Source organism: Pocillopora damicornis, chromosome 1 (assembly GCF_964200805.1).
Source record: "Pocillopora damicornis chromosome 1, jaPocDami1.2, whole genome shotgun sequence".
NCBI classification, from domain to species: domain Eukaryota; kingdom Metazoa; phylum Cnidaria; class Anthozoa; order Scleractinia; family Pocilloporidae; genus Pocillopora; species Pocillopora damicornis.
Genome location: NC_142670.1, coordinates 27,225,604 through 27,252,539, shown reverse-complemented (window position 1 = coordinate 27,252,539; position 26,936 = coordinate 27,225,604). Strand labels below are relative to the sequence as shown.

Here is a 26,936-nt window from a genome sequence, read left to right as displayed (position 1 = left end):
ATGTCCGTTATATTGTATACTGAAACCAAACACCTCAAAATAATAATTTCCCCAGCCAAAGAGGAGGATGAGGTACCTTATTACAGCGACAGGAAAGATTTGGCAGATATAGAAGATGCAACAGTAGACACTGAAGACAATGAAAAGACTTTGATCAAAAGGTATGGGTTTTTCTGCAATGACTCAGTTTTTTTGCCTTTCCCATGTTTTTTTTTGTCATGGATTCACAGACCATTGTAAAGAGCAGGGTTGGAGTTGCTAGGAGGTGTTAACTAATGGCAACTTTTGACAAAGTGCTCTGACTAAAGAACAACCCTCCGGACCTCTTTATAAATGACAGTTACTTTCTTTTATGTTATTTTCTTTTTAATCTTTAGTTAATAAAGTTCATGCTTAATAACTGTAATGCTATTAAAAATTTATTACATTCATGCTCAAATCACTGGTGATCCTTGCAATCTGATTGGTTTTCATTGGCACGATTTATTGATAAAATGCACCATTTTTTGCTCTAAAGTGCATCGATTTCCCAGCTAATGAGAAAGTTCCACGAAAATACAGCAACAAATCAGATTTAACCAATTGTTTTAGGAAATCAATCAAATTTCAGAAAAAAAGAAAGACAACTTTCACAACATTTTATACACCAGCTCAGTACTGGATAAATAACATACATGTATTTGTACCGGCTTTAAAAAAAATCTTTATTCATTTAACAACTGAATTTTGCAAATTTAAAATAAATGTAATGAAGTGGTAATTGAACTTTTGCCATGCACTTTTAGTCTGAAATCATACTAGTGATTTCAAGTCTAATGCTGCTGCACAATCCTTTGATTCAGATGTCGCGCGTATGATTTCAGAACAAAGTTTACTCCACCCAGTTCAATTACCATGTTCTACAGGTATTCAACATTTTTTTTTCAGTGTTTCCATCAATAAAGGAGTACTTAATTATTATCAAAAATGATAGTGAATCATTTTAATAAATTTTTTTATTTATGATGATAATATTTGCACATATTTGACGCATATTTACACGCTATTTCAGTCAAAGAGGAGCAAATTAATGGAAAGAAAAGAAAAATAACATTTATTAGATTTAGTTTTGAAATTAAGTCTCAATATCTGAATGAGTTTTTCAAACTGCCAGTTTGCCACTTGCATTTTAAATGCCTTTGTCATTGCTTACTCCACTTGGGAAAAATATCTTAAAATGCTGGATAACTAATTTCCTTTGTATTTCAGAGGAAAAATCGGAGGTAAGGAAGACTCATGGCACCTGAGGGAAGCTGGTGCCTCTATCAAACTTTGCAGTGGAGCTGTACAACAACTTGTGCCATTTACATGTAGATGCTTATTGTGGAACCCCAGGACCCTCTCCCCCTCCACTGCCAGTGATGAGATATTGGTTAGCAGTGTTATTGAAATATCTCATGATGGTCCACAAGATCTGGATTACAAGAAAAGTTTTGAAGGAATAAGTTTTACTGTATCTTTGCTGCACAGTGCCCCATATTTGGAGGGGTATGAGGTGGTTATCAAGCAACTGACTGACCAAGAGAACAACGAATGGAAGGAATTAAAGACAGAGAATACTTGGCATGGATCAGGTAACGTTATGTTTTAATTAAATACAGGTGTGAATAACTTAATGAATGATCATGTTATTCCTAGGCTCCCTTTTTCGCTGGCATCAATGTCAGCATTTGAGAAATGTGCAGCTGCCTCTCTCCTAACCCAAAATTAAACCTAGCCTGTAACACGAACTTATCAGTTGACTTAAGGGAGAAGGAGTAGATGTGCACTGACTTAGATGCGGACATCTATCCCTGCAATGAATGACATGCTGCACTCATAATGTCAAAGTAGACTTCTTGCTTCTTCATAGGCATTGCAAATCCAACTTTAGAACTTTTTTTTCGTTTACCCTTTAGGTGTATCCAAGCAGTACGTGTAATTATTGCATGCATGTTACATGAAGTCTCCAATGCATTTTAATCACTATAATATAAATTTTCCTCAATAACCATGTTGTGGCAAACTTTATTCTTTGAAGCATAAATATCATAATGACATCTGTTGGGGGTAACTTTATTGTTTGAAGACTTCAAAACACAGCTGAAGGATGCATTTCCAATCATTTATTTTTATATGCAGAAACTTCAACAGTTCCCAAGTGGCTTTTCCCATTTGCACAAGCTGTTTGCACAAAATCAGCAGTTTCTTCATTTGCTGCAGTCTGGCGTCCTAAGTCTTTCACCTTTTCAAGAGGTACTGCAGGAGGCCCGGAATTGACCTGTATTGTGCCTGACCTTCCTGATGTCAGTGTCCAAATTCCTCAGAGTTGTGTTCCTGTTTATCAAGATTTCTGTGTGACAATCAAGGTGCATGGAACTATAAAATTATATACATGCATGAGTCCTGCAACTTTTTCATTTTCCAGTTTTGAAAGCCATAGGATTGGCGTGAGGGGATTGTCAAAAGCAAAGAGATAAAACAAAGGTGTTGCAATAGTATAACCTGTACCCTCAGTTACTTGTCATACACTCCATGAACTTGGTGGCAATATTCATGGAAAGAGAGATATTAATTAACAACTTTAAGCTAAAACACAGGACAGTTGAGCTTGTGCTTGCATGCGTGTGAAGACTCATGTGGTTAAGTTCTAATCAGCAGTTTTGGTAACTTCGAATTATTTGTGGTACTACTGTCCCCATGTGTATGGATCCTGGGCATTCCCTTTTTAAAACTAGGTTTTAGAAAACTCATTCTAAGCAACAAACAGACTTTTGCTTTGATATAAATGTCAAATTGAAATCATTCCTGTCAGGTAAATTGGTTTGTATTGGTTTGCAATTAATGCAATTAGGGGATGAAGTTATGCATGATATCACAATGAATTTGCAAAACCAAGGTCTGAGTTATCTATGTAAGCCGAAGACAACACAGACATAAGGTTTGGTGAGTTATGACATCATGCAAAAACCAAATTAAATTATTGTTTTATTATACATTTTTTAAACAAATTAGGAAAGAAGACATCTCTTTAAATTTGCAAAAGTTTAAGAATACTTCACAGACAGTCAGGGCTTGGAAACTAGGCAGAGGTTGAACTCGACATGATAACTGCAATATCTGCGGTTGATATTGGGTTATTATGTTAACTTCACTCTTTACTGTATATCGATTGAGTGCTCTTGACCAATCAGACGTTTTTTATTAAGTCCAGTGTATACATTTTTTCATTATAATGCTTATATTACTACATAAAACTTTGAAAGGACATTTACATTGTGTACTATAATTTTTTAGATAATTTCAAAATTTCATCCTGAAATTCCCTTTTCACAATGTAAAGCAAATTATCTTTATGCTGGGAGTGGTTTAACATGCCCAGCAACTTGTTTTGCTTTTAAATCCAGGTACAAGAATTCCCAAGCAGTGAGCTAAAAGGAGAGGGAGGACTTGTCGGTCCAGTTCTTTACATTTCAGGCTCTCAAAATGTTAGTCTCATTGCGCCTGTAACAATAAGGATTCCTCTCACCTTCCGTAAAGGAAAACAAGAGTTGGCAGAGTTACGTCCCGGTGAACTGAGAATATTACAATGTGAAGCACATGACTGGAAAGACATTACAGATCAATTAGATGAACCGCCACGTCTTGTAGATGGGAAAGTGCAATTTAAAGTTAGGCATTTCTCTGGGTAAGTATTTGTCGTCGGCTTTATTTGAAAAATAATACGCATGACGTAGAGGAAATTCAAACGTATTTTAGTGTACAGTCATACATACATGGATTTCTTTTAGTTAACTATAGATTCAATAATTGAAATGACCACTAGAGTACGTATATACTCAAGATTATTGTGCAATGGCTGATAATCGTTTACATTGGATTGCTTGAGCTGTGTTTGATTTTTCCTTTTCTTTTTCGATAGATTCCGTCCAATCAAGTTGATGAGATCACTTTTACAATCTTCTTCGGGCTTCACTGAGTTTGTAGGAAAACTTTGCTATAGGTGTAGGCCTCAGCATGCCCGATTTTTTACGTGCTTGTGTGAGACCGGTGTTCGTGGACATTTTAAACTCAAACTTTTTTGCTATCCTCAAAGACTGTATTATGATGTAATACGGAAAATATCGGAATGTGTCGTACCCTACAAAGACGAAGGCTGCTCTTCTAAACCAGTTTGTGGAGAGGAGAAAATTTTGGTGTCTCTTTCCGAGGCTATCATACCCCAGGGCACAGACCAAAAAAATGCCCTGCAGTTTGTGAGGTATAATATATTACAACTTATTTCTGGCCCATCAAGTACATATGATTTACTTGAATACTTCTAGGTTACGTCATGCTAGTTTTACAAAGAAATGATTTATTCCTTCCATTGTAAAATTGTACATTGTTCAACTGTCAGTGAACCATTTTTCGTCATTGCTTTTCTAGGTTTCTTATCAATCAATAGGGCCATGGAGATATACATGTTGGTTTTTTTTTCGGCTTTATTGTCTTCAAGTGCTCGTTTTTAAATATTCAGTAGGGCTCTCGTTAAATGTGCTGTCATTTTCGGTTGTAAGGAAAGATTTCAAAACGTGTGCTTTTCTAGACGAAGACTCGGCTGGTGTACGTTAGGTTTGCCTCATTTAAATTCATTTCATTTTTAACAGATTCCACGAGAACAAAGTTTATTACACAGGTGGTGAAGTTTGCTTAGGAGGTGAGAGTGTTCCAGGAGTGAAGTTTTGCGACCAAAATCAGGAACTTTTGTGCAACATTATCATGGTATTAGCGTCTCAAGTAGGTGACATCTTACGGTTTGTGGATTTCCTAATTAAATGCACTTTTAGCCCAGAGCTAATAAAGTACTGATGCCAACCTTACTATAGTAGATGACAATTAATTAAAAGGATTAGCAATGTTTTAACTACAGGCAGCCCAAGCTCCAGTTGTGAGATGATCATCTTGTGAAATAAGAGTCATAGCGAAAATTTTAGTTTGTGTTGGAATAATTACGACCGCTCTTAGGAAGTAAAAATACAGTCAAATTCTCAATAAAAATATCTCACCTTACTTCCAAAGTGCATTGCCTGTGGTCAGACCGCTTACTAAGATGAAAAGAAGCCATTTTAGCAAGTTCTCCATTTTTAGGTTTCTTTCTCCTAGGAGTAGTAAAGCTAGTTTCCGAGTAAGATAATGAGGTCATTTAAGGCGGCACGAAACTTATTAAGGACGAATCACTAGAAAAAAAAACACTGAGAAACGTCGAATAGGTAAAGAAATGTCCTGCCCACAGAAAACAGTACATGAACATGCAGGACCTTGCAAATTTTTGATTTTGATTTTGTGATTACTTTATTTTGTGATTACTTTACTTTTCAGTTGCTTTAAAGTCGCTTTCTATGCCTCTGCCTTTTTATTTTTCCTTTTTCTTATTAATTAGTAAATTTCTTTATTTCCTCATTTCTATTCATCTCATACGCACCCGTAATATTGCAAATTTTCCTCCTCCATTTAGGTTTCTATTCCTGTCACCTCTGACTTTGAAGAAGGAAGTGGTAAGTTGTTGTTTTTGTTGTAGGTTTTGTTGTTGTTCGAATAAATACAATTTACTGGACTAGTCATCTTGTTCTAAAATATGTTGTTCGAATAAATACAACTCCTTAACACCAGTCATCTTGTTCTAAAATATGTAAATTCAGAAATGTAGGCTCTATGGGTTTTTAAAATGTAGCTTTTAGTGACAAAGCACGTGTTCTCAACGGAAAGTCATAATAACCTGCCTTACTTCATGTGTTAATAAATCGGGCCGTGCCCCCCCTCGCGCTCAACAGTGATGGCTTATTGTCTCTGTTATGTATCCGTAAACTCAATGCAGACCACGGTGCGTGCGTCCCTCCTTGCAGGGAATTTGATGCTGAAAACGAATAAAGCACAAAACGGCTTGGCAAAGACACAAAGAAGTGTAATTCTCTAGAAATTATTCCGTTGGCTGTATGGTTAAAATGATGGAATAACTCTGACAGTGATGAATCGTTTGCACCCGCTATTGCTTTGCAAATGAAATCTTAAATCGAATATTTTCCCATATAACGGCCCCCTTCGTCAAATTTGTCAATGCTCATTGTTACTTATAAGAGAAATCGACAAAACTTACTACTTTAATTTGTGAACGCTGGGTGATACCCGAATGATCACAGTCCAGGATCACCATATCAACGTTTCCGAACCATCAGTGCCATAAAAATTACATTAGTTCTCAAGCCAGCCATCTATTTAACTCAATTATTCTGCAGGAATTTCCTCCCAAAGTGTGAAACATTCAATTGTAAAGCGTCCAAATTCAGAATCATCGTCATGCAGCCCTGTTGCAGCTCCTAGGAAGAGGATACGCCAATCTGCAGGTAGTACCGAGATTAAAAATGTCGCGATGGATTTTCCTTTTTAATTGTATTTTATTCAAGTTTGCATGTTGTTGTTACGCGTTTATGCATGGTAAAATTTGTTTATGCAGAAAGACTGGCATTATATTTCTTAGACATCCCCTTTACCCACTTATATAAGAGAATAAAAAATAATGAATTAAAAGTGGACTCTATCATTAATCCAACACCTGTGTATCTTATTTTTTTATGTATGGGTTGGGAAAATGGTTTCCCTGCCGCTGCAAATGTATCCTCGCACAAGCTTGAAAATCTTTAGGGCAAACGATTCGGTATTGAATGATAACAAAAGGTGAGAAGTCGCCTTTCGCCACAACTGTTCGCTATTCGCCAAAGCCTTGAAGCACCCCTTTTCTAATTTTTTAATCTCCCTCCGTTGTTATCCTCAGGTACCTATTTGGTTAAAAATGGTGAACCATCAGATGAGGAGTTGGAATGTCTGTCCAGGGAACTTGCAGGAAAATGGAAGACATTAGGAAGACGCCTGGGATTCAACGAATCTAGAATAGAGAGCTTTGATGAACTCAAGAAGGAGCTTGAAGAGAAGGCTTATAAAATGTTAATGACTTGGAAAGAAAAAGTAGGCTGCGAAGCCACTTACAAAGTTTTGTACGATAAGTTGTGTCACAAATTGGTGGAATGTAAACGTCTAGCACAGCAGTATTGTTGCGATGAGATTGTAGGAAATGACTCTCCATAGTCATATACGATAGAGACTGAGTCGTTTCTGTATTACGTCAAATATCTTTGTGAGTACTCTAAAGAGCGTCTGTGTCCAGCATTCGCGCTTAGTAAGTCGTTAGTTTTCCTTGCGATTCAAGATTGGGGAAAGATTATCTCCAAAAAAAAAAACATATTTACCCGTATTCTTGCACTCGAGAACCGCTAGCTAAAGAATACTAAGGTCGGAATTCACTCAGACGTTCAGAACGACAGAGCTGAATAACGTCTGCGCATGCGCTTCGCTTTGGCGCGGATTTTGAGTCGTTTGCACGTTCGATGTGCTATGCTATAGATTCTAGGCGTTTTTTAACAGAATAACTTCCAGAATAACTTCCAAAAACTTTCTACACCCCTTAGATATTTTTAGAATTTAATTTTCTTCTTTAAAACACTGGAAATAGGAAAATGCCTTCAACGACAACAAAATGCCTTGGTTTTAAATGCCAGCCCTATTTTTCGCCGCAAATTTCGCTGAATTTTAACCTCAAACGCTTGAGCCCGTGTTATTGGCCGTATAACTGTGATGTCACATTTCGTTATTTAGCTCTGTCGTCCAGAGCATGTGAAGCTCATTACTACCCTCAACCATCTTATTTCATACTTCACAGCTTGAAATTAGAATGTATTTTCTCCTTATTATTCTCTGTGCATTTCCTAAGGAACAGACATAGAGAATTGGTTTAACAGTTAAGGGCTTCTTAAGTTAGAGATCAGTTACTATATTCTCGTGTTCTTAATTTTTGATTTAGGTTGACACTGAAAGGAAAAATTAGATGCTAGACACTATTTGAGTTGAATTAATCGTTTGTGGTTAGCTTGAATTAACAGCGTAATTTTGTACAGAGTGAGATTCCCCTTGTCTCAGTGTGGTGGATAAGTATAAAACGTGTAACGGCCTTAGAATAAAATTTTTAGATGCTGAGCTACCTTTTTTGTTCTTAAAAAGTGTAAAAAATTCAGCAAAAATCAAATACAAAATGTCTCTTTCTCAGGCTTAACTCCCATGATTCTTTGTGGTTTATAGAGGTTTCGCCCCATTGAAAGTTCAACAACAAGTTCACCCCTGATTCGACGAGTGGTCCCTGTCAAATATAACATAGATTTATATAGCCAACCCTAAAAGCAGAGTTCCAGTCAGTTTATTTTCCAGCCCTTCAACTTCTAAAAATTCCTATGCACTGGCTCTCGAAGAGTTAACGAGATGTGGAACGGAAGGAAGATATTCTCATAACTTGCAAAGTGATCAACATATCAACATGCGTGCTAGTCAGCGGTATTTTCAAGCAGCTGAAGACTTTTGTTGACGTTCCTTATTGTTTGAACGGATTGTCAAGAATATAGAATGTTTTCTTCCCTAGATGTCTGTATCGGTTGAAATGATATTTTATTGCCCGTGTTTGTTAATTTTGGTTTAGACAGAATGAAACGACGTTAAACGACTTCGAGTTAAGATCTAGATATCACCGGTCTATTAAAGGGTTTACACGCGGGATCAGTAGTCACTGAAATAATGTGCCAGAATAGTTTTTAGCATCTCTTATACCTTCTCCTGATGTCGCCATTTATGACTGTTTACTTCAAAGGTTTTTCTCTAAACTGTCAAACTCCTCTGATAAGCGTAGAAAATTAGAAAGAAAAGTCACATTTCAACTCGAGTCGATGTTTAAATTCTCTTCTTTCAACTGCTCTGGCTGGAAAGACCGATGCTGTAATTGCATATCAATGTACATGTCTTTAAACCAACTATCCTCTATCCTGGCAACCCTAGCCACTGAAATTCTAAATTTGTCTACCATCTGGTTCTTACGCTGCGAAAGTTAGATTTCAATGAAGACAAGCTAGAGTTAGAATATCTTTGTGCATAACAGAAACTAATCCAAAGATCAATCAAGTTTTATATTTAGTTTTAAAGTTGAGTCGATGTTGTTATTGACCCATAAAAAGAGATTCTGATATGTTAGCATCTATGAAATTCTGTCCTGGAAACTGGAGTTGTGGCAACATCACGCTTACCATGAAAAACAACAATACATTTTATTGATCTGAAAAAAGGATTCATTTGACCATCAACTAAGACTTTCACTGGTTCACTCTGACAAGATTTTAACATAAGAGGTTTTAAAAGGCTTGAGTATTTGTTAAAATTGGCCAACTTGATGCAGCAACTCAGGATATAAATTGAATGCACACTTTTTTTTAACATTTTTTCATTAATGCAGTTACCTGCTGGCAAAACATTATGATATATTTCAACCCAACCATTTTCTTATGAACACCATTATCAAATAATTATTCAGGTACCCTGGCTAAATAGAAAATGTGTAGTATATAAAAAATGTTTTAAATGCCACATTTAAACTAAGCGAACGACATTGAGAAACGTGTATAAGGGAACAGGGTCGCTTATTTCTGTCATTCATTTGCTTCTCACACCTGTTGCGGACTGGTTCATGAGGCTGGGCTGTCAGGGCGAGCAAACCATTAGATTTAAGAGAAATGTTAATTAGGAAAGTGATTATTTTGGAGCCTGGAAAATATCATTGTGTAAAGCCCTACAGGTACTAGCAAACTCATTCTTATAAACTAGTACGAGGAAGGATACAACATTTTACTTCATAGATTTGATTCACAGGCTGTGCACAAAAATTTAATTGGGCTATTAGAACTAAAATCCCTAAGGAATGATAAAACGTAGCCGGGTTAACACTGAAGTCGCCTCTAGCGTTCAAGTCGTTGTTTTCAAATGTCGGTTTTTTTTGCGAATACAACGTGTATGGTATAAAGACAATGGCTCCGAGAAGCCGAATTAAGTACAAAGATAATAGATTGAAAATGATTGAGATCGTTGCAAAGATGCTTGCAGCAAGGATGTGTTATTTCCAGAAATAGAAGAAAAGGTCAGAGTTGCCCCAGATGGCCAATACTGAGACAGGCTTAACCATGGCAAGAAATCGAGGTCAGTCAGCGGCCGATGTCACGGACGCAACACGAGCTGCGTTTCACCTTACTGCGTCTGCGCACTAAAATCAAACATCAAAAGATGTCGGAAATTACCTTTTACAAAGCCATTGCCATAGGTGTGATTTCTATCATTTTTCTGTGTCTTGATAAAATCATACCACAATTTCAGCAAAGGGTAGGGTACGTCCACAACTAAGATGATATTCCTTGTCACTTTCAATCCCCAACTTCCATTTTAAAAATGAATCAAAGGGAGGTGTATCAGACATTTTGCAGCGCTGATAACTTCTTTATTATTTTCTTTCCGAGATATTGCTTGAGAAGCTGTTAAAATCTTGTCCAAGTTAGAAGCTTACTATTTTGTTTTTCAAGTCAAATTATTTTCGCGCCAATGCTGCAATCTATGCCAATCTTTGAGCCTTCAGTAGCTGCCCTGTAGCGGTATTGTCCATAACAGGCTAGGTTACTATGTTTTTACAAAATGGCGATCGAAGAGTACTTTGAAATGTTTTCAGATCTTATAATTTTAGTTTTTGACTCAACGTCTCTACTGGGAACAAGACCCATGAGAAAAAAATTTTTTTGGACTTTTGGAAGTCGCTTGGCAGCGTGGATTCACACTTTTATGACTTCAAATAGCCTTCAATTAGAAGGTCGGCTTTCGAAGAGATCGAACAGACCTGGGCAATTGTGGCTGCAGGAGAAGCTTTAGCTGACCAACATAAGCCATTTTAAGACACTTAGGGCACCAAAAAGGTTTAAAGTTTCTTCGACTGGGGCAGATCGTAGCGAAATCGTAAGAGTTTGAGAACGGAGGTGAGTGATCTGGACACTCTTCTAATACATTTCAATTACACGCCCTGAAGTATATGTACGTTTTGACAAAGTCAGCTTCAAGATTGTCCAAGACTGGGTTGTTCAAATGCCGGTACACGTTGCTGCTAGGGGTTGTAGCTAGGGATTGTTCCAGTTTATGCTTACATTTCTTTTTCTGAGCAATACTCGTATTAATCTTAATCGTGACAAATTACTCAACAGGAAAGTTATTTTGAACCTAGAATGAAAAAATGACATCTAAGGCACGTAAGGTTTGGTTTGTTTCTTTATAACCCTTTAACCCCCAAGATCTGATTGTTAAATCTCCCCTCTAGCTGCTACACATTATCTTGTAAATTAGTTGTAAGAATTTGTTGTTAAATCAGCATAACAACTTTTCCCTGATAAGCTCTAGGATTCTTGTTACCTGTTTGCTGGATAATGTGAGGATATTATCAGGAGAAGTTTCTTGTTAATCACTTCTGGGGGTTAAAGGGCTAATTAAGCTTATATAATGTGAAGGATTTACATATGTTTTTCTCCATGGAAAAATAGCAGTTACATGTAGTTGCTGCTTAAAATGAATTCTTCAGGACAAATTTATCTTCAGGTTTTTTTTACTCATTGTTTTTCTTGTTTTGCTTTATTTTGTTTCAATTTACCCTTCAGCATAATGCAACTTGTGGTTAAATTAATTAAGTGCAGAATGGATTCTTTGGCTCACCACTGAAATGAAACAAAAAAAGTTTAGTCAAAGTCATATTTTATTTTTGATGACAACTTATTAAATGGTCGCAGTGTGATAAAGGAGTGAAAAGAGTAACACTAAAGAGTAGTCACATGTCAGCTGTTAAAGCACTATGGTGGTGTGATCTCTGGGAAGATTTGTTTGCTACTGCACTTTAGGATTACAGAGAGTAACTTAACTGTTTAATATGTGTCTTCTTCTGAAATTTTGCCCCCTTATGTGACTTAATTAAAAGAAAGAAGGAAACTTTTAAGAAATGAATGAAATGCATTGTTGCTGCCAAAAATCACATTGACATAATTTGTTTTAAATTCATATAGTTTTTTCTTTCCATTGCATTTTCATTAAGCTCTTTTGTTTTCAAGTCTGCTACTTTCATCTATTTTTTTTTAATTGAAAATTTAACAATTCATCAGATTAATTTTTTCTTTCCTAAGTTTCCCATATTTTAGGCTTTGCAGAATTTTGTAAGAGTTTTTTTAACCCTTAAACTCCCAGAGGTGATTAATATGCAACTTCTCCATATAATAAATATACATTTTCCCGCAAACAGGTAATGAGAATACACAGACTTATCATGTCAAAGTTGTCATCTTGATCTAACACTGAATCCTTGTCCCTTACCAGGAAAAATGTAACAGCAAGAGAGGAGAACTAACAATCAGATCTTGGAAGTAAAAGAGTGAAGAAAGCTATATGGTCAGTTTGTTTGTTTATCTGTTACTTTTTTTTGCTCAAGTTACTTATTTTGTATAAGTTCTTTACTGTAAATTTTATCATTTTTCTCATTCGCTTTAAATCGTTCCCTATTGTCTTTAACCAGCTGTTTCTCCCTGGATCTGGTACAACATTTGTTAGTGTCTTTTGCTCTCCTTTATTTTGCTTTCTATATCTAAAGTAAGTTATTATTTGTAATTTATTTTAGCAACTGCTTCAATTGTTCACCTTCCTTTGATTCTTCAGTTTTTTTTTTTATTTTGTGTGGAAGTATATTAAAGAGAATGTTTTTGTTTGGACTGTTAAAAGTATTTTTGGCCTTAAATAAGAGCAGTCCTCTGGGACTGTGATCCCCACAAACCACCAGATTTGCATCTTTTTTTCTCTTTTATTTATCTTTTTTGAACTAATGATGCTGTTGTTTTGTTCAGCTTATCAACATTTGCAGAGCAAGTCTCCAACATCTTGCAGTTCCTTTCTATAATTTTCCCCTTCACCTGCATACCTGCTTCTTGATATATACTGATGATAAGATATTACCCTATAAATCTGTCTTGAAGAGATGTCTGATTTTGGTTGCCTGAAATTCTGATTTTTTTGGCTCAGTATATAATGGATATTATTTTTTATGTTTATCCTTCAAATATTTTTCAACACAAGAAAAATGTTAATGAACCAACTACTGTTTATGGTGTGTCAGTGTTCTCTGAAATGATTTTGTGAACAAAAGAAACATTTTCCTCCTATAGCAACGCTTTGAATCAAATCTATAAACACAGTTTTCCATTTTAGATGTAAGGTTTGAAAATTGGGGAATATCACTTGAGGTATATTCTTGCATATCCCCCAGTTTTAGCTAGGGGATATTCTGTCATGTGATGGGCTTAGACCAATTGCCCACAAGCAAATAATTGTATTTGTTGGATTATAATGGAATTTACTGATCATGAGTAATTTTTTGTAAAAGTAAGGTAGCTGACGTATTGTAAATGTAATGTGTGGTTTTGTAATTAATATTTTAAAATATGAAAAAGAAGGAAAAAAAAAAGAGAAAAAGAAAGAAACCAACTTTAGCCACAGCACTGCAAAATACAAGACACCAAATTGCCATTTTTGTCTTTGATTGGTTGATTATAGTATTTTAGCCAATCACAGACCAGGGTCATGGAAAGCCTGGAAATATTAGACTGTTTTTAGGCTCAATCAATGTTATAAATAGCACTGTGTATGACAAGTAAAAAGATCATTATAGTGTTCAAATCTGTCCCAAATTGTCTCCTCTTAACCAACTACCTGAAATCTTGATCCTTTTACTTCCGAGATCTGAGAGTTGACTCACTCAACTGAAAATCTGACATGGTTTGTTTTTAATATTTCAGAGAATATGCTTGAGATTGTTTTAATGGTCAACCAAAAATTTGTCAAGTTGTTTTAGATATTTTATTTCCTTAATGGTTTTTATTTAATTTTTTTCAGGCCCTTCTTTATGGATTCTGTCAGTGTCCCAGAAAGACAGTATTACCAAACATGCTTGTGATAAGGAGTTTTGAACTCTCAAAGCCTGTAGAAGACAAGCAGTAAGTTTCCTGGTAGACTGACCAGGCTCTCTTTTCTTTCTGTGTTTAATTAGCTTTGATACCATGTTAGATTTCAAACCACAAACTCAATTATTGTCACAACAAGATAGTCAAGGGGGGGGCACAAAAGTGTCCTGTCAGGGTTGGTGGAGATTTCATGTTGGTTGACAGTAGTATATCTTGTACTCAGTGACAGATGTTTAGAATAATTCTTGCTATCAAGACAGAGCAAAATTTAATTACAGGAATTGATTGACTTTTGTTCTGATTATCATCTAGCAACAACCAATTACATTTAATTTACTAGCATAAAACCCATAATAAATTAAACATTCTTTTCCATGTGATAAAAGTAGCTCTTGCACATCTGTTGTACTGAGTGAATACTACAAAAGTGAGCCAAGTGATTAAATACTTAGACAAACAACTCTACTGATTGTTTCTTAAGTGTAGTTTAGTAAAGCCAAGTGAACAGGGTTAAGTTCTTCAACAGAGAGTGGGGTGATAGAAAAAGGAAGCCTTGGTTTTTCAATGCAATGCATTCTTTGCCATACCTGTCCAGAGTTTGTTTCAGTTCAAACTTTGTTAATGAACTTAAACATATTAAGTACTTATGACTGGCTTCAAGGGAAACAGTAAGTTTTCTTTTCCCAAGACTCTCAAATGTTCCTTGAGCTGAAGCCAAAGGGGAAAATTAGGGTCAAATAAAAAATGGTTTTTGAGTTGGGAGGTATAACATCATGATATTAAACAATTGCAAAGAATTTTGAGTACTTACATACTTAAACGTGTACTCTCAAGCTAACTCCTATACTCTCAAATTAGTCAGCTTTAATCAGAATTAATCAGGTTCATACTTTTATCATGTAGTGGGTACTGTCCTACGGTGAGAGAGGGATGGGGTTTAACTTTTCATTGTCAAATTGTTGGTGTCCTTTTTTGTTATTTTCTCCCGAATTTTAATTAACAGTCATTTGCAAAAATTAAGGACTCAAGATAAATGAGACTACAGCAAGTCACCTGGACATAGGACTGTTGTGCTTTCTTTACTTAAATTCAAATATTACCTTTAAAATAATCTAATGATAATCATTATATACTGAAACAAAATGTTTCATTCCTGATTGGTCTATTGTGAATTATTTTGAAAAGTAACTTGTTTAGTCAGTTATTAAGTTACAGGTTTTCCATACTACACACTGGCTTGAAATTAAAGCTTTCTAAGATAACTAAACAATGCTAAACTTTTTCATAATTTAAAAAAAAACCATTTAAACTTGATGTGTCCATAAAATTTGATGTGTTCATTCTAATGAATGATCAAATCAAACAATATAATTATCTTAAGGCATTTTCTAACTGGTTAAAAATGTTTTGAGTAATGTGCACCAGGAATGTACAAATAGCAATATTTCTAAGAGATTTTGTTTCGAACATATCATACATAAAAATGTATAAACAGCTCTTGCATGTCATAATTTATGGTTACACTTTACTTGTTAGGAAAGGTTTCCAAAAGGCACTCCCATGGCTTGTGCAGTTACCAAAGCTTTCTAAACATCACTCATGTCTTTGAATTAAGAGATGTACTTGAGCTCATGGGATTCTCCTTAAAAATACATGTGAGATTAAATTAGATTCATAGAATTGAGCAATGGAAAAAAAGAAATGAAATTCATCATATTTGGAAGATGATGCTTATGTTATTGCTCTGCCATTATACACTTTTTCCATCTGCACCCTGTGCTCACATGTGCCAATTCCTGGAAGAGCACACTATAAGCCAAGGAAATCGTAGAAGCACAATGATATAATAGAATCCTTAATTTATACACATGCATTTGGTATTGTCTGTTTTAATTCTTTACACTTTAACATCTTATTTATATGCATATTCTCCAATCTTTTCTCTATGTATTTCCTAATGTTCTGACAAGGAGAATTTGTTCAATAATCAAGAGCTTTTTTTCGTTATAGTAATCATGTCCTCTATTCATTCTCATGATAATAATGATAATTTAGGGATAATATTGCATGGAGAAATTAGTTGCTTGTCACTATTTGGGGTTAAAGGTTCAGAGAAAGTTTATGTTTAAACAGTAGAAAACCTGGTGTGCCTGGTCTTTTTTTTCCTATGGGACAAGTTGTAAATAAAATAGGGATTCTTATCTATGAAAAATTAAGTATGTATTTTATTTTTTTCCCTCTGGTTTGATGATGTATTTTTGTTGCAAGCAAAGAAAAACTTAGTGTAGAAACTTGCAAAGAGAGAACAACCACACCTGTTGCAGCAAAGTTCAGAGACAGAAGACGCCACAGGGGACCCACTTACTTTTTGTCTGGGATGAAAAATGTTGTAAGGAGACTTTTGGGCTGTGGAAACTTAAAAACAATGTAATGCTTATTTTGAATGCTATGATTTTACTAATTTTTTAATTTGTTTTGTTTTTTTAGTTACTTGGAAAAGCCAACATCAGTTTGGAATCAACAAAGTAAAAGAAAATTATTGCTAATATGAAATAAATGAGAATTACTCTGCATACTGAGTGTAGAGCTTATTCTAAATTGGAAACCAGTTTATGATTTCTTTTTTAGTCACCCTTGATATGATAATGTTGTGTCCTGTGTACTTTTCATTTAAAAACTAAGATTATGTTTCAAAACTGAAATAGTAGTAGTTTAAATGCTGGGCAGTTGAACCCATGAAGCACAGATAGATCAGTCATCGAAAAGAATACTGGGCATATGATCATAAGAAGTAAAGTAAGTAAACTTAGTTTGATGGCTTGTTATTGAACCTGTGCATTCTAGTCATGTTGCTTGTTAATTGTCATCTGAAATCTGCAAGTTTTGATATTTCTGCATCAGTGTCCCCATCCTCTGTCCCTGAGAAGTCAAAGTGGCAGTTGCACTGTGTGATGCTGATAAGGATTTGTTATATCCTATTGTGGCTCTCTCTTTTCCGAGCTTTTGGAAAGAGTGTCTAATAAACTAAAAATATCTATGGCTCATTTCACCTCAGTTGGATTTTGTAACAGAAAGATGTACAATACCCCACTTACAGCCTAACACACCACAGGAAGTCCATGCTTTTACATTAACACTTTGTTAGTACATGAGTACAGCAAAGATATAAGCATTGTAAACTGCTGCTTATAGGCCCCCAACTCCCCCCAGATTAAATGCCCATCTACCTTTCAACATAGAAAAAATATTAATAAAATACTAAAGAAAAATATTTAATACTAGGACAGCAAAGATGAACTTTAAGGGGGTAGTCTGAACTTCAGCTCTCTTATCTTACAGCTTTGTTCGTGTTGTTAGTTTTTTCGTTTGACGTTTTGAAGCTTAATTAAAAACCAATAAATGCAAAACGTATTTTGATCAGCGCCTAGCTGCTTTCGCTTTTTCTGTTGCTTTCATAAGCCCTCTCGGACATAGGGCCCTCCGTTTATAGACCCCCCCAGATACAGGCCCCTCCGTTTATAAGCTCTTCCTAAACCTCGTACAAAGTTGTATAGTCGCTGAGCTTATAATCGATAGGTTTCAGTATATTTGTGTTGTGGATCATAAAGGATTGGAATAGTCACATTCTCAACTTGAAAGTTTGATTCCGTTTTGGTTGAAAACAAAGATAACACAGCTTTTTTTCGAATTTTCAAGGCTGGTTTGCGGCTGATTAGCTCGCTGTTGAGAGAGGCAAGATAGGGAACTGAAAGCTACCTATGCGGCCGTAAATTAGCTTCAAAAAACTTACAAAATTCAAATGAAAAAACAATATAGAGGCCAGTAAAGTTATTTGTTGAAAAGTATTTCAAATTTCTGGGCTAAGTATGCAACAGTTTATTCTCAGACAAATCCTCATATTTCGTTCGTCGGCCAAAATAATAATCATATTTGCATAGTTTTAAAGGGTAACTGTGCGAGCTTGGGCTGCCTGTGGGCTCAGTCACGCATTCAGCGAAGAACTAAATAACAAGAAAAGTGCGGAATTACCCAAAATGCGCCATTTATGTCTGATGGGTGGGGAGGGGGCAGGGCTGATGAAAGCCTTAATTTTGTCATGCTCTCGGTTAATGAAAATGAGTGAAAAAGCTGCCGTGGGATCAGGAACTTTAACTCGCCCTGTTCTTCGCTTGTCTCTAATTCACTGACACAGAGTCTTGAACAGGTTTCTTAGTTTTGTAAAATTTGTCGGTTTAACTTATCTTCGGACATTCATGAAAATGAGAACGATGTAACCAAGATAAACACATGCAAGGAAGTAAATTTAACCACTGAATAAAAATAGGGGTCAGAGGAATGTAACCGTAAAGTAAGGCAAAGACCTCATCAAGTAATCCTGTGACAGTTAGGAAATTTGATTTCCATTGTCATGGTCAAGTAATTATTTTAATTGTGCGAATTTTTACGATTACATATTCAAATTCTAGGAAACAAACGAAGCGGTGAATCGAACGTCATTCGTCTCCCGCCTCTGGTCTCGTCGAATTTCTCGTTTGTAAAAGTACTGTACAGTTATCTACAAATCATTTAGTTTTACACCTCAGCCGAAGGAAAGGAACTCTAGCTGTGGATGAATTTTCCCAAGAGATTTGAGTAACAGATTGGTTTAATCCTTACCTCTGTGTTCCAGGTAAGATTAAGTGCAGCGATTTAGAGGATATTTTGAAGACAGTCGTTGTTTGCAGTACCCTTGATTACATAGATGCCCCGAACAACCTGCTTCAGTATAACTATCATCGTGTATACAGTCGTATGTGATTTTAATAAATACCAGTAGCGAAGCAAGATCAAGGTTGATAGAAGATAACGTAGGGTTGAAGATGCTGGATAACCATTCGAGCGCGAGGTCGTTAACTTTCATTTCCCCGGAAATGTTGATGAAAAACTGCAGAACGCTTAAACTATTGTCACAACGTTTGGAAAGAGATGTACTCGTGGAAAATTCGGCTCAGGGGCTCGGGAGGTCGCTATGCTTGCATGTGAACCATTTTCAGAATAAACTAAGAGTGTCGTGAACTTAAGGAAGTAATCTGTGTAATATTGATCAAGTGGTTGTAGTATTTCCGAAGGTTGCTTGTCTTTATAAATCTGCCGCTTTAATCTCGATCTCTCTTATCGGTTGTTAATCATGTCTAACGCAGCTAAGTGTGTTTCACATTGAGTAGAAGTTCGTAATTTGATTTGACCGTTTATACAGTCACATTGACTAGTATTGAAGTTTACACAATAACTCGGTTTTTAAAATATTTCACCATGTTTACGGTTATAGCAATGGGTAAATACAACCAAAGGACGCTGGGTAAAACTCCCTAAACACCACAATCGAGAGGGCATCCCTCTTTCTGTCTCTGGAATATTGATCATGTGAAATCCAAGTCATGGTTTCATTTTCAAGGGAAGATAAATTACCTCTGCCCCAGGTCGCTCTCAACTAAGAATTTTCCCTTTTTATACCAAACGTCTATCCAAATTGAGCCGCAGCTAAATGCTTTAATTTGAACTTAAGATTGTCATGCAAGACATAAATTATCACGGAATGAAGCTTATGAGAGATTAAGCTGTGCAAAGAAACCACCGATTTTTTTTTTTTTTTTGTATTGTGCCTTGTTTAATATGAACTTCAACCGATAAGTTTGGAAAATGAACTGATCACTGAAGCGCTCGGGGAAGATAAATAATATTTTCTTTTGTGTTCTTTTTTAGCTATGGAGGTTCCTCAAGGCAAGACAGATCAACATCGTGAACAAGACAGCTCTCCAGGTTTGAAAACACTGAATATGAACATTAGCACTATTTTATAATGAAATCTTTCATGCTTAGAGTAGAGCTACTACATATTTGTATGTTTACTGTAAACATTGATCATGACCTTAAATTTTGTTTGAAAGTAAAATAATACAACGACATGAGGAAGGAGCCACATGAAGCTTAATCGTGCTGAAAATATTGCGTGGCTTTCAGAGCTGTTAATTAGAGCCTAACCGGAAAAAAACTGCAGGCTAGTCTACCATCTTTTGGTGGATATTTTCACCTCATTCTCCTGAAAGAGATGTATCATTAGCCAGGAACAGGGTTACACCACATTCAAAACAAAGCTTAAGAGTGTCCACGAGAGCACCAGGCAGTCGTGCTACATACCATCTCATCGATTTCAGTGAAATTTGGCCAGTTTAAAGGATCTACCCCAAAACTAATAAAGACAAAATGGTTTCTGTTTTGGTTTTTCCGGGGAGAGATAGACAACCCCCCCCCCTCGGTTTTTCTTGGTTTTTACCAGGGAAATCGCTTCAAAATAGGTAGAATGTATGAAGCGTTCACTGCCATTGTATTTAACCAATTACTCTGAGGGTTTGCACACATATTATTACATCCTTATTACCGCCATCGAACATTTCCATGCAGAACTCCGCCAAACTAACTGTTGCGTGACCCGTAGACTTTCCGTACGAATTACTCAAGCGTGTTGTTCATGCTGTCTGCTAGATAAAAACTTCAGAATACTCTGCAGATCTCTATGATTATTTGCTTCCTTCTCTCGTAAAATACCTTATTTTTTTAAAGCATTTTATGACACATATAAATCCACATCTCTCTCGATCGAGTGTTGCCGGCGTTTGATTGCGTGACTAGCAAAATTTATTAATCATTAACTAAAATAAAATAATAATTAGAAAAATATCTCAGTGAATTTAAGGGAAGTATTAAAGGAAAAAGAACTGTAGCCCTCATTCATTAAAAACCCCGAATAAAAGTGAAATAAATGTGATTTTATTGAAAGTTTTTTATGAAAGCTCATAGCAAAATCTAAATTTCTGTTAAGTTCGAATGTGATTTTTTCCTTGTAATCTGTAATAAGTCTAGTAATAAGTCTAGTCGTCAACGCTTCATTCATAGTTTGACCTTTAAGCTGTCGACTGAAGTAACGCAATCGTATCGTTTTGCCGTAATAAATGACTTTTGAAAATGTTTTAAGGATCTATTAATTAAATTAATTTTGCATGACCGTTACACACATTTGCTCGCGGGTATCGCGCAAAATTATTCAACCTAGTTTACTCAACATTTTGCGTCGATGAACAAGATAATTTCTCAAATCACCGCTCAAATTTACAGCCGATAATCATGTAGCATGTCCCAAGTTAGAGGAATGATGCATCTTATGCACTTATCAGCGGCCATCCCGGGGGGGTTGATCCTGGGGACATACTGGGGAATAGCGCGGAATTTGCTGACTTTTGTCTCCAGTTTTTGGCCCGGGACGGGGGCATTGGACCGCTTTTGCACTTCCGAGGCAAGATACACGGGGAAAGACCCGCGGGATTTGTAACATCGCCGCTATCTTGAAAATGAAAGATCCGGACGGGGGGGGGGGGCTGGGTATTACCGTTGAACGGCTTCCAAAGTGGCGACGGAGAAAAAGGTAAACGTGTCTTACGTTTCTCTTGTAAATCTGTCCCCTTTTGTTTGTCATCCTTCCCTAACATAGCGAAAACATTTTTCGCACGAAATCTATGATCTCTTCCATGCTAATCTTTTGATGATTAGGTGTTGAATATTTATATTGCCATCTGTTTGAATAATTCATATTTTGCTAACTATATATATTATTGTTAAACTTTTATTAAAAATTATGCAGGAAATTACGTTACAATTTGGAATTCCTTTCAAATTATGTTCTCCGGGGGAGGGACAGTAGAAGCTTTTTGTGGAAAAATATTGGCCCTGGATAGGTGGAATTTGCAAATGTCTTGGTGCAAATGCACGGGGGTTCTCTTGGGTCAACCCCACGGGATGGCCGCTGATAAGAGCATTATCTCAGAAAATTCCCAATGATTATAAATTCATTCTTAAACCAACCACACCAAATTCGGCTTACCTTTAACAATTACTTCCCTCTCAAGAACGCCATCTTCACCAGTAACATGTGAGACGAACAGATATATGATGCACTCCCCATAGATCAAGTGTCAGGGGATTAACTTGATTCACTTGAGTCGATAGTCGTCAGTACCGCAAAGTAGTTTCCTTTGCGGAATGTCGGTCAGCCCTATAGTTCCTTTTCCTTTAGCATTTCCCATAAAATTCACCTTAATATTTTTCTTAGCTAATCAATTATTTTTATTTTAGTTAATAATGGATTTTTTTTGCTTTTTCACTCGTGGTCATTCGTGGTGACTCGTGGTGACTCGTGGTGACTTGTGGTGACTCGTGGTCACGCGTGGTCACTCGGGGTGTACTTTTAGACATGATCATCGGCATCTAAAGTTGGAGTAGTTAAAAATATGTGAGGCGTGTCGCGTAAATGGACGCCATGGGACAAATATTTCAAATATCACGATTTCCCGAAACATCCGTTGTCATGAATATGAAAGCGATCTTCGCAGTAATGAACACTACTTAAAAAGTAAAGAAGGCCTGAAAAAAATTCAGGCCTGTACGGGATTTGAACCCATGACCTCTGAGATACCGGTGCAGTGCTCTACCAACTGAGCTAACAAGTCGACTGGAAGTTGGTCACTGTGTTGGTTCCAAATAAACCCGTGAAGTGGTGAATAAACGGTTGTGAATATATGGAAGTCATATATTTGAACTGCGGTTAAAGACGTGAATATGAAAGTGATCTTCGCAGTAATGAACACTACTTAAGTAATAGTGAAAAGAAGTGATAGATCGATTTCATGTTCACGTCTCTAACCGCAGTTCAAATATATGACTTCCATGTATTCACAACCGTTTATACATCCGTTATCATTATTCCTTGAATGTTTTGGTGAAATTTGACGAAAATCGGACAAATCTATGTACCCAATAAGTTCGCTCAAATTTGTCATATTCCTCCTAAAATCAAATTCGAGATTTTAGCTCATAGAAGTTCGCAAACAACATCTCCCCACGCAAGGAAATTATCTCGTCTCTTCAAACCGCAAGCAATGGAACAACTGCACCTCCTGGCGTCAATGATTCTCGATCGCTCGGTGGAGCGTTGAGGAGGGCGACACAATAATGAGCAAAGTTGCCAAAGGCAAAGAAAACCCGCGGTAAAAATGGAGAAGCCGGAAAATGTGCTGAGGAGCAAGACAACAAATCGACAGACAACTTTTAAAATTACTATTTGAGGCGAATGTTGATGTCTTTGTATCCAGGGTTCAATAAAGAAAAGGAAACCTCGTTTTCAACATTGTGTATGGCAAAGTTTGGTTGGACGGCGACTTCTTTGTTCGAAATATGGACGCCAGCGTGGAGCTCCAACATTACAAGTCTCATTTACAAAAGAAATTTTTTCTTTTCTTTACAGAATGGTACTCTTTCTTTCTTCTTTGGGCCTTTTTTTTCTTTTTTCTTTTTTTTTTTTTACCAAGGAGTTTTTCCGCTCTTGATTTTTCCGTTAGCAAAGATTTTTCCACAAGCAAAGAGCTTCTACGAGTGACTTTTTAAAGTGCGCGATGTAGACAAGATATGGAATTACATTTAAGAGGCGATCTCTGGAAGAGCGGTCCAGGGCATTTCGCATCGGAAAAAAGTTTCCCCTCAAACTTTTCCCAATAAACTATCTTTGGTTACAAGTAAATAAAACCACAATAGTTTCTGGAAATACGTTAAATTTTCAATACATAAAATTCTTAGAGCTCTCATAAGTCAAAGCTGCAAAAGGCTCTTTTTTGACATCTTGCGACATCGAAAATTTCAAAAGTTGAATAGCTTGGTCCTCGTATCACACTGCATGCAGCAAAAAATATTTTTATTCTTTAAGTGTGTGATATATAAGGTGTATAAAATGCATTTCAATTTTGATATTCGTTTATTCAGAGGCTCGTCAAAATTTATTAAAAAACACTCGTTGGAAAGCTTTCTGAAATTGGTTAAAAGTACTCTTTCTTTCTTGGTTGATATTGCTCAAGTCCAGACCAGACCATTAAAAACTTCACTTGATTTCTGCTAATAAGATGTTTGGCTGCAGAAAAATATAAAAACATCTTGCACTTATTGATTTTCTTCGCCGAGGTGACTTCAAACTTTTAGCGATATTGCTAGCGTGACAGCCGATTATGCAAATTAGTTCATTGAGCAAACTCCGACCGTTTTATATGAGTAGCTCAATAAATCTTAGATTTTAACCATTTTAAGAAGAAAATACATTAGGAAAGAGCTTTAAGACCACACTGATTAATACTTTAAGCTTTTCAAAAGGCCAAAATTTGACAATTTTTAATATCTCGTGACGAAAGACGTCAACAACAACGTATCGAATATCATAATTTGATTAGCGCTCGCGAACTTATTTAAAAATTTGGCTTCTGTTATTTCACATTTGAGTTCTGATGGCTTACGCTATTCAAACCTGTATGAATATTTCAAAACCAAACTACAGGATTCTATTTAGTGTAACCGGCGATAACAGCACACACAGAAATACACCGTGACCATTGACTCTGTCTCGTAAACGGACAAATTGTGTAATTGTCCTGAATACTTCTCATGTCTAAATAAAGCAGCGATTGCTCGGATTTCTAGCTGAAAGGGAAAAAAGTGATATTTGGTCGTCACGCCTGTCTACATAACAGTCCCTTCTCATAAGTTTGAAGAGTTCTTGTGAAAAAGGATATCGCATTTGCATAATTAACGGTGGACGTCATAACTAGATTGCATAACATCTGCACTCCGAAATCATTTCCTCCATTTTTGCAAGAGGTGCTGCATTTGTATCTTGCATTTTGAATGCGAGCTCAAAATGTTTGCACATGTCTCTTAGCATCTTGACTTTGAGGCTAGGCAACCTTGCTTCTCTTGCCACGAGCACACGTCATAGATATCAAACGTGATTGGATGTTTCAATCCTATCTCATCCATTACTGTGTTCCTCGCCTCTCTCTGAAACATACCCAACTGCATTGTGTACTCAGAAATAGCGCCTTTTTCTCCTTCAAAAATACTCTTCAGCTTCTCACAATCCTCACACCTCACGTTGTGACTGTGACTGCATACTTTCTGAACGTCAGTGTCAACAGCATGACTAAGTTTGAAACCATCCGCTCCCTCAGCTGCAGTATTGTCTAAACCTCTATAGAACGCCATACATCTTAGAAATGGCCTTTGACATTTGCAAATTGACAGAATACCGGCTCTTTACCCATTTGGAATCGCTACCAGGGTGTGTCGGATACTGGCACGCTGAACTTTGGCGCCAGAACTTCCCATAAGTGTGCCTATGCTTTGCGCAGACCCACATTTTGTCATAACTGAGTCTTCTACATCGAACAGGCCAGCTCTTGCAAAGATAAGCTCTCCTTCTGTGAAACTCTCTTTTGACAAATGGATTAAGCAGAAATGACTCTTTATTGAGTCAGTACTCTGAGGCAAGTTAAACAAACCGGAAACTCCTCGTCAGTCTCCGAACGAAGTTTCTGAGGAACGCGACTGAAAACAGGACTTCTTGTGGCGAATACCGTTTCAAGAATTTTTTTTTATTAATCCCAAGCAAACCAGTACCGAAAGAGACATATGAATGACAGCTAATAAAATTACACGCTTTACGATATAGATATAGCTAATTGTTGGAAAAATGAGGTGACACGTAACGTAATAATTTATTTCCTCAAAAATCGCGGGGTCCTTTTCCACAAGAACTCTCTAGAGTTCTGAATAGAAACTTTCATAAAGACCGGTGTGCAGGCAAAATTTCTCTTATTTCTGCCGACCAGAATTCTGATCCAAAAGGCGATGTTATCGCTGCTTTATTACGAAGGGAGAAGCAATTCAGGATAATTACACAATTGAATTATGTGACAGTGGTCACGGTGTATTTCAGTGTGTGCTGTTATCGCCGGTTACACCAAATAGAATCCTGTAGTTTGGTTTTGAAATGTTCATACAGGTTTTAATAGCGTAAGCTGTCAGAACTCGAATATGAAATAACAGAAGCCAAATTATTTAAAAGGGGTTTGCGAGCGCCAATCAAATTATGATATTCGATATGTTGTTGTTGACGTCTTTCGTCACGAGATAATAAAATTTGTCAAAATTTTGGCCTTTTAAAATGTTTAAGGTATTAATCGGTGTGGTCTTAAAGCTTTTCCACTATATTTTCTACTTTATTTTCTACTTATAATGGTCAAAAGCTAAGATTTATTCAGCTACTCACATAAAACGGTCGGAGTTTGCTCAATGAACTAATTTGCATAATCGGCTGTCACGCTAGCAATATCGCTAAAAGTTCGAAGTCACCTCAGCGAAGAAAATCAATAAGTGCAAGATGTTTTTATATTTTTCTGCAGCCAAACATCTTATTAGCAGAAATCAAGCGGCGTTTTTAATGGTCTGGTCTGGACTTGAGCAATATCAACCAAGAAAGAAAGAGTACTTTTAACCAATTTCAGAAAGCTTTCCAACGAGTGTTTTTAAATAAATTTTGACGAGCCTCTGAATAAACGAATATCAAAATTGAAATGCATTTTATACACCTTATATATCACACACTTTAAGAATAAAAATATTTTTTGCTGCATGCGGTGTGATACGAGGAACTTTTGAAATTTTCGATGTCGCAAAAGGTCAAAAAAGGGCCTTTTGCAGCTTTGACTTTTGACAGCTCTAAAAATTTTATGTTAACGTATTTCCAGAAACTATTGTGGTTTTATTTACTTGTAACCAAAGATAGTTTATTGGGAAAAGTTTGAGGGAAAACTTTTTTCCGATGCGAAATGCCCTGGACCGCTCTTACAGAGATCGCCTCTTAAATGAAAATCGAGCCTCAACGTGAGCGGTTGCCGCGAAACTCACCCGGGGGATGCGCCCAGGTCCGAGATTATGACACCTTCCTAATTTATTAACTTTCATTTAAAAATACGTTTTTCGAAATATATCGGTTTCTTTTCAAGATTTCGGGATTATTTTATGGAAACATTATGTTGAATGTTTGAATTCAGTCTAGTGAAATAAAGCAAAATCGAT

General features: G+C 36.4%; 2 protein-coding genes across 3 annotated transcripts in view; both read left to right on the top strand.

Annotated features, from left to right (window-relative positions):
* On the top strand, nucleotides 1-8,165 carry LOC149053044 (uncharacterized). Its single transcript, XM_089182269.1, has 10 exons — nucleotides 1-161; nucleotides 1,249-1,613; nucleotides 1,938-1,950; nucleotides 2,273-2,387; nucleotides 3,426-3,706; nucleotides 4,115-4,279; nucleotides 4,668-4,797; nucleotides 5,516-5,555; nucleotides 6,294-6,401; nucleotides 6,830-8,165. The coding sequence occupies exons 1-10, from the start codon at nucleotides 1-3 to the stop codon at nucleotides 7,138-7,140; spliced, it is 1,689 nt and encodes a 562-aa protein (XP_089038395.1). The 3' UTR covers nucleotides 7,141-8,165.
* LOC149053037 (nuclear protein localization protein 4 homolog) overlaps nucleotides 1-26,936 on the top strand; it is a 281,781-nt gene that overhangs the window by 107,218 nt on the left and 147,627 nt on the right. The window contains exon 2 of one of the 2 annotated variants that reach the window (XM_089213658.1): nucleotides 12,316-12,387. The exons of the other annotated variant lie outside the window; for it this stretch is intronic. The gene's annotated coding sequence lies outside the window, so the exon portion shown is untranslated. The remainder of the gene's footprint in view (nucleotides 1-12,315; nucleotides 12,388-26,936) is intronic. 2 annotated transcript variants of the gene reach the window in all.

What these genes read in the sequence shown, in the direction of transcription:
- LOC149053044 (XM_089182269.1), top strand. Translation starts at nt 1, where the DNA reads ATGTCCGTTATATTGTATACTGAAACCAAACACCTCAAAATAATAATT. An exon ending in AAAGTTAGGCATTTCTCTGG is followed by an intron (nt 3,707 to 4,114) that starts GTAAGTATTTGT and finishes CTATCCTCAAAG; the next exon opens with ACTGTATTATGATGTAATAC. An exon ending in TCATGGTATTAGCGTCTCAA is followed by an intron (nt 4,798 to 5,515) that starts GTAGGTGACATC and finishes TCCTCCATTTAG; the next exon opens with GTTTCTATTCCTGTCACCTC.